Below are 8,444 nucleotides of genomic sequence, written 5' to 3'. Positions count from 1 at the left end.
GTTCAGCATTTATATACAAGAGAGCATAACTGAATCTCTAGGTTACAACGACATTTGAATAACATAGGGAGTTCGGGAGGAGTCAGGAAGAGTCCGAAAGGGAAGCTGGCTGCTGGGCTGAAAGTGGAGGCTCGGCATCCCGCAGGTCTCCAGGGAATGGCTGGAGGCGCAGTCCACAGTGGGGGTGGAGGTCAACAACAGATGTCCTCAGGCTGTATACATGCCTGCTCTGGAGTCCTCAAAGGCGGAACTCATAGTAGTGAGTCTTTGGTTCAGGCACAGCAGGTGTGAGTTGAGTCTCCAGTGGCAGGCTCTGACGTTTTGCAGCTGAGGGACCCCAACAGCTTCCCAACACCATGTCATGTCAAGGTGGCTCACAGGCATCTGAGTAACTCAGTTCCAGGGTATCTGATGCCTCTGACCTCTGAGGGAACCTGCACTCATATGCACATACTCACATACAGACACATACACACAATTCAAATTAATAAAAAGAAACCTAAAAGAACAGAAAAGGAAACAGCTAGATAGTTTCAAATATTTATAAAGTTCATAGAGATCCCAGTGGCTAGGAGAGGAAATTGTTAATGTTATAGGCTTTTGGTTTTGCTGTTATAAGCAAGTGAAATGGTTGGCTGGTTGGCTGGTTGGCTGGCCTGTGTTGGTTTTATAATGAGTATTATTTTTTAAAGATTTATTTTTTTGTATGTATGAGTATTTTACCTGTGTGTGTGTGTACATATGTATGTACGTACATATGTATGTATGTATGTGTGTATAGCACACGCATACCTGGTGCCCACAGAAGTCAGAAGAAGGGTTTTAAAGCCTCTGGAACTAGAGTTACCAATGATTGTGAGCTGCCATGTGGGTGCTGGAAATTGAACCTGAGTCTTCTGTGAGAACTATATATGCTGTAAACTACTGAGCTATTACTCCTGCTTCCATAATCTATGTTTTAATACATGTCATCCTATGGTATTCCAGACCTATGATCCCAGCACTCAGAGATACAGCCAGGGTCAGATCTGGAATGTCTTTGTCTATATAATGAATCTGAGCTGGCTTCAAACTCATATATTTGAGCTCATTATACAAGACACTATCTCAAAAAAGAAGAAGACTTCTGGGTCTTTCCGTGTTTCTCACTTTTTGTTTTTGATACTCAGGTCATGATACATATATTAAAATCAACATACTATGTATTTATAAAATGTTAAGGTTAGCTGGATGTTGTGGCATATTCCTTTAATTTCGGCACTTGGAAAACAGGCAGATCTTCTTTGAGTTTGAGGTCACCTGGTCTACAAAGCAAGTGCAGAGTGGCCAGGGCTGTTACACAGAGAAACCCTGCCTCAAGAAACAACCAAAATAAAGAAAGAAGAAGAAATAGTAAAGCCTTCCTATTCTCCTCTGTCTTGCCATGTGTTCCCAGCCAGCCTTTCTTTTTCTCCTCCTGTCCTTCTCTGTCCCCCCCTTCTCTGTCTGCCTCTACCCCTTTTCCAGGTCCCTGCTCACCCCCACACAATAAACCTGCTTTTATACTAAACAGGTAAAACTTAGTTTTCTTTCAGAAACTAACCTACTGATTTATATTTTGTTTCAGCTTTCTGATGAGTTAAAGAGGATTCCAGAGAAATATTGACACTGGTAATGGAAACTGAAAAATAAAAACTACTTGGTGTTTGAAGAATGCAACTCACATATTTTATATTACCTCTTTTTTGTCAAGTGATCTAAATAGTTAATTGTTTAACCAAAGATGTGTAGTGCCTTAACAAGCAATTGTAAGATAATGAAGTATTTGGAATTGTGCTCCTCTTAACCTTCCCTTCCCAATAAAGTTATGAAACATTTGGTTTTTGTAGAATTAAGTACTTCATAAAAATTTAAAACTACTACTTCATTTTACTTAGAGCAAAACTCAAAACTACTATAGTTAACTTTCGGTCGTCTGATTTTATCTTATCTATGGTTGGGGATGGAAAGTTCTAAATAGGAATTTCTGCCTCTGCCTATTGCAGACAAGTGCATCTGGAAGCCATAGTTATTTTTCCTTCTTTGTGCAGATGTATGTGCTTTACAGACCTTTCCTCTTGGGCCAAGGTATCTATGAACTGTGCGATCTGAAAATGGACCGTGTAGCCTTTGGAAAGATACATGTCTTCCTGTGTCTTTCTGACTGAAATCATATTCCTCCTTTTACACCTTTAAGAAGTACCTCCAACTAAAGACTGATTTGTGCATGAGTGTGCTATAACTACCTTGTACATGGAAAGATTTCTCATTCATTCTGTTTCTAGTTTTATTTAAAGGGGCCCTTCTCTAATAATAATAATTTGTTGCTAAAAATCAGTATAACTTATAGACGGTCTCAAATGTTTATGTAAGTTACACACTGTCAGTGATTTCATTTTTACCTAACAGAAAAATAAGCTGAGTTGTGTTCACGGAAAGGACTCTCTTAGAATGAGAAAACAAAATCCTGGAATATTGATTTGTTGCCTAGGTACATAAACGAAATGGTTTGCCAGGCTGTGGTAGATGAAGGCTGAGCTCTGTGAGTTTGTGGTTAACCCTGGGCTGCATAGTGAGACCTCATCTCCTGGAGGGGGAAAGAAAAGGAAAGAAGGAAAAAAAATATTGTGTTTTCAAGCTGAGGCTGGCGCTCAGAGGTAGAGTGCTTGCCTAGCATGAGTTACTCTCTGTTCAATCCCAATGCTTTAGAAAGATTTCGGGAAACCTGGTGGTCTGTGTGGTTTTTCTTCTTTTGGTAAGGACTGTTCTTGAAACCTGGTCTCTTGTTTTTTAAAACACATGTTCTGTAAAACATGGGCTATTTTTTAAATACGTATTTCTTGAAACCTAGTATGGCTCTTGTTTTCATTTGTGTGCCGGTTTTCTAAAAGCAATGTTTTTTGTAACCTGTTTGGAGACAGCACTAACTGGTCTGGCCTCTCTTATGGAGAGCTGCCCCACCTCTAGCTCACATTCGTCCTCCTGCCTCAGCTTCTCAAGTGCTGGGATTGCAGGCAGGTGCCACCGTTGACTAATCTGCTTTTGCTACCAGTTTAGCTTTTTATTTACCCCATAAATTAGAGATACAAAGAATGGTGGCAGGCACCTGCCTCTGCTCTTAGCTACTCTGCTGGCTGAAGTAGAATCCACAAAGTCCAAGAACTTGATACAGTCTGGCATCATATTAACACCTCATCTCAAAAATAGGTTAGAAAATAAAACTACGAAGAAATTTTGTTTGAATTTTATCTTTTTTTCATGCTAGTAGAAATAGCCATAGTTGCTAACCAGTTTTCCATGAGGAATATTTAAATCATGGTTATAATATGGCTGACCCTGGTTTTCACCATAGTTATAAAGAGTAATCCGAAATGCCACTGTTAAGGTAGGATAAGCTTGGACTGAGCTCAGTGGTAGAGCACTTACAAGGCTGTGCTAGAGCACCTACAAGGCTTTGGGTTCAATCCCAAATACCACAAAAACCTAAGAATGTAGCTGAAAAGTGGAAAGACATATTAGAAATATTACATTTAAAATATAGACATGGATATGTGATTGAGTTGATACAGTGCTTGCCTAGTATACACAAAGCCATGGGTTCAATCCACAACATCACATAAGCACATGTGTGTAATTCCAGTGCACTCAGGAGACAAAGACAAGAAATCAGAAGTTCAACCTCATCCTTGAGTATATAGTGAGTTTAAAACCAACCTGAGCTACATAAAGACTCTATCCCAAAGACAAAAAAAAGAAAAAAACAAGAAAAGATACTGTGACTATTCCCTGTTATTAATCATGCAATAGCCTTCCCGTGTCTTATATAATAGAGGTTTATGGAAAGACGCAATTGGCCCAGAAAAAAAAATGTTTTGGGTGGTTTGTCGTTGTTGCTACAAATTTGACGACTAGGAGGATACCGTTGATTGTTCCTTGAAAATTGTGTGATTCTTAATTCCTCATCTGCTATTCTTGTACTTGTCTCTGCCAAATGAATTTATGCTGTGATTCTTAGGAAACTAGTGTGAAGACTTGTAATGTTGGACTGGGCAACACTCCTACTGTATAACCTCTAGCTATTGGTGCCTCCGGCGGTCAGTGTTTTGTGTGTTTTCTCCTTGTTTAAGAGCAGCATTCTTCAGTATGGAGAAAGGCTTGCTGTGGCTAAAATCTGTGGAAAGCAGATTTTCTCATTGAAAATAGTGTTACTTTTATGGAATTTTAAATTTAGCTTTTATCTGAAGTGCCTTAAGTAGATTCTTAATTTACTTTTCTAGTACTGGTTTGAATATAATTCATTATGTATTTTTAATATACTGTTCAAAAATTATACATTATTATAGCAAAGATAACTAAATGTCTGGCTTACTGCTTTCTGTCAATAAACTTTTACAATCTAAATTACATGGTTTTTATTCTCTATTGTCACTTCTTTTTTGTTACTATTATAAAATACCCTGACTCAAGAAACCTAAGGGAGGGCTGGTGAGATGGCTCAGCGGGTAAGAGTACTGACTGCTCTTCCAAAGGTCCTGAGTTCAAATCCCAGCAACCACATGGTGGCTCACAACCATCTGGAATGAGATCTGACTCCCTCTTCTGGCAAGTCTGAAGACAGCTACTGTGTATAATAATAAATAAATCTTTAAAAAAAAAAAAAAAGAAACCTAAGGGAGACATGGTCCATTTTGGCTCAAAGATGGAAAAGAATATATCTAGAGAAGACATGGCAGCCTTCAGGCAGTCAGGAAGCAGAAGGAGAATAAGACCAGTGATGTACTCTAGCAAAACTGTCTCTAGAAGGTTCCACAACCTCCCAACCACTACCACTAGCTAGCAGATGAGCCTGTGAAGGTATTTCATGTTCAAACCACAGCACCTTTCTACAGAGGGGTCAATATGAAATATCAAAGAGGGATTCTTTTTTTTTAAGATTTATTTATTATATGTAAGTACGGGGACTAGAGAGATAGCTCAGCAGTTCAGAGCACTGACTACTCTTCCAGAGGTCCTGAGTTCAAACCCCAGCAACCATATGGTGGCTCATAACCATCTGTAATGAGATCTGATGCCCTCTTCTGGTGTGTCTGAAGACAGTTACAGTGTACTCACATATAATAAATAAATAAATAAATCTTTATATGTAAGTACACTGTAACTGTCTTCAGATACTTTTTATTCTCTCTCCAGCCCAGCTGCTCCAGCCCAAATATTTATTTATTTAAGTACACTGTATCTGTCTTCAGACACCCCAGAAGAGGGCATCAGATCTCATTACAGATGGTTGTGAGCCACCATGTGGTTGCTGGGGTTTGAACTCAGGACCTTCAGAAGAGCAGTCAGTGCTTTCGGCAGCCCCTCGAAGGGGGATTCTTAAATTAGAATATTCTATCTTAAATGTTTAATTAAATTTGCCTAATTTTTGTACTGTCCTGCAACAGTGCATTTCATAGAACAATTCTGCTCATCACCTCTAGATTAAGATAAATTCGGGCTGGCAAGATGGCTCAATGGGTAAGAACAGTGCCTGCTCTTCCAAAGGTCCTGAGTTCGGATCCCAGCAATCACATGGTGGCCCACATCCATCCATAATGAGATCTGACGCCCTCTTCTGGTGCGTCTGAAGACAGCTACAGTGTATTACACTGGAGCGAGCAGGGCCGGAGTTCAATTCCCAGCAGCTACATGATGGCTCATGGCCATCTGTATAGCTACAGTGTATTCATACACATAAAATAAATCTTAAAAAAAAAAGTAAAATAATTTTTAAAAAAAAGATAAATTCTTCTGGTGGATGTGGAGGCATATAACCTGAATCCCAGCGTTGGGAAATAGAGGCAAGCAGATCTCCATGAGCTGGAGGTCACACTGCTCCACATAGTACTTCCAGGCCAACCAAGGATATTGTGAAATCCCCTCTCTATATATAACAAACAGGTTATCAACCTGTGGGTGGTGACCTTTTTGGAGATCTAACAACCTTTTCACAGGGGTTAGATAAGACCATCAGAAAATATAGATATTTACATTATGATTCATAACTACCAAAATTACAATTATAAAGTAGCAATGATCATAATTTTATGGTTAGAGGACGGTCACTACAACATGAACTGTATTAAAGGGCTGTAGCATTAAGAAGACTGAGCACCACTAGACTAGAACCACTGGAGCATAGTGGTTTTCTTGGTTGGCTATAATAGTAATCTCTAAATTAAATGTTGGGTTAAATCAGTTGAAATACAGGGACACCAGGCGTTGGTGGTGCATGCCTTTAATCCATGCACTCTGAGAGACAGACAAGCAGATCTCTGTGAGTTTGAAGCCCGCCTGGTCTACAAAGTGAGTTCTAATACAGCTTGAACTATTACACCGAGAAACCCTGTCTCAAACAAAAAAATCCCTAAAGCCTGAATTATATTTATTTTAAATTTCAACACATGTATCTTTAATAGTTTACATAGTAGAACAGCAAGAAAGAACTCTGAAGGAAGTTTGCGGAAGGTCACCTTCAGCTACATAGTGAGTTGGAAGCCACTCAGACTACAAAAGGAGCTTACCTCAAAAAGAAATCATTAGAATACTTTTTAGAACGGCTGTGCTTGGAACTTCTACATCTACGATTAGATCTTACGACATGGGCCCTGCCCATTTTGAGCAAGGGTGAGATCAGCGTTGACACAGTATCCTGATAGTATTGAAAGCCAAGGCCAAAAAGACATTGGATATGCTTAAATTAGTACCTTCACCTGCACTGGCGAAGAAAACCTGCCCTAGAAAAAGGAAGCAATTTACTGAAGGTTATTCCAAGGAAATGCTTACAGGTTTTCCATTTGGCTGAAAATACCCTATGGATCATATTTCACTTGCAGATGCAAATTGCTCTCTGGAGACCATAGTCCACCTTGATTGCTTCCTGACATCCAGATTTCTGGAGAAGTCCTAATGAAAAAGGCATTTCCCAGGAGAGCCTGAATCAAGCAGGTGCCCTAAGGAGGGTGTTTTGATTGACACTCTTTAGTCTGTGAACTTAGAATGTAGGTGAGGAGATACAGTCTTTTACCAGTACTAACCCAGAGAAGCTTCTGAAGTTTGTGCAGACGTGTCCCTTAAACTTTTTTGTGTGTGTGGTTTTTTCGAGACAGGGTTTCTCTGTGCAGCCCTGGCTGTCCTGGAACTCACTCTGTAGACCAGGCTAGCCTTGAACTCAGAAAACCACCTGCCTCTGCCTCCCAAGTGCTAGGGTTAAAGGCATATGCCACCACTGCCTGGCTCCCTTAAACTTTTATGTTTTCTTTTTCCTTTATGAAATTAAAGAGTTAAAATGCCAGTGTAAACTGGCATGGTGGGACAGACAACACCTGTAATCCCAGCATTTAGGAGGCAGGGAGAAACTGGAGGAATTCAGGGTTATACTCTCCTGCATGGTTTGAGGCTAGCTTAGGCTACATGAGTCTGTCTCAAGAGCAACAACAACAACAAACCTTCCAATGCTTATCACCAACTGAAACAGAATACTATTCAAAATGATAAAACCAAGCATAGTGAGAACATGCCTTATTTTCAGTGCTCCGTAGGCCAAGACAGGTGAATCTTGTAAGTACATCACCCTGGTTCACACAGTTGCAGGCCAGCCAGTGAGAGCCTGTCTCAAAAAACAAACACAATACTTACCTGGCAGGGGAGACACCATGATCACGAAGGTGGTTTTCCCAGGGCGAGGCTCATTCATTGCACTCCGGATGTGCTGACCCCTGCGATTTCCCCAAAGGCGGGAAACTCGACTGCATAATTTGTGGTAGTGGGGGACTGCGTTCGCGCTCTCCCCTGAAAAAAAAAAACAAAAACAAACACAAACACAAAATACCCAGAAATTTTACATGTGTTTAATCCCAGCACTTGGAACTTGCCTCAGGCTGGAGAATCAAGAATGCAAGGCCAACCTGAGCTACATAGCACGTTTGAACCTGATCTGGGCTGTGGGTGGGGACACGTATCTCAACAAACAAAAACAAGCCTATAATGAAATGCTGCCTCATATCTACTATGGTAGCTACTATCAGAAAAACAGTAAATTAGTAAGGGTATGAAGAGATTGAACCTTTACAACTGGTAGGATTATAAAGTTATGTGACTTGACTGTGGAAAACACTGTCAATGCTGATCAAAAACTAGTATTTCAAGGACTGGAGAGATGGCTCTGTTCTTGCAGAGTACCCAGGTCCACTTCCCAGCACTCAACCTACTTCCAGGGGATCCACTGACTTCTGACATCCAAAGGCACCGGGCACATACATGGTACCCATATACATACATGCAGGCAAGTCATTCATACACATAAGATTTAAAACAACATTAGACGGACATAACAGTAGATACCTATAATCCCAGCAGTTGGAAGGTTGTGAGGCACAAGGATGAGGATT

General features: G+C 40.3%; 1 protein-coding gene and 1 non-coding gene across 2 annotated transcripts in view; both read left to right on the top strand.

Moving 5' to 3' along the window:
• Magt1 (magnesium transporter 1) overlaps window positions 1–4,419 on the top strand; it is a 40,442-nt gene extending 36,023 nt beyond the window's left edge. Inside the window, exon 10 of the mRNA XM_031366424.1 lies at window positions 1,607–4,419. Within this exon, the coding sequence (XP_031222284.1) occupies window positions 1,607–1,622 (16 nt within the window). The 3' untranslated portion in view covers window positions 1,623–4,419. The remainder of the gene's footprint in view (window positions 1–1,606) is intronic.
• A 3,265-nt stretch (window positions 4,420–7,684) lies between these two features.
• LOC116096399 lies at window positions 7,685–7,848 on the top strand. The gene has a single exon (XR_004120982.1). It is a non-coding gene; the product is annotated as a U1 spliceosomal RNA (small nuclear RNA).
• Window positions 7,849–8,444: the final 596 nt, after the last annotated feature.

The sequence above is a fragment of the Mastomys coucha genome, chromosome X (assembly GCF_008632895.1).
Source record: "Mastomys coucha isolate ucsf_1 chromosome X, UCSF_Mcou_1, whole genome shotgun sequence".
Taxonomy (NCBI): domain Eukaryota; kingdom Metazoa; phylum Chordata; class Mammalia; order Rodentia; family Muridae; genus Mastomys; species Mastomys coucha.
The sequence above is the reverse complement of the archived record's forward strand: the minus strand, read 5'-3'. Positions and strand labels throughout refer to the sequence as shown.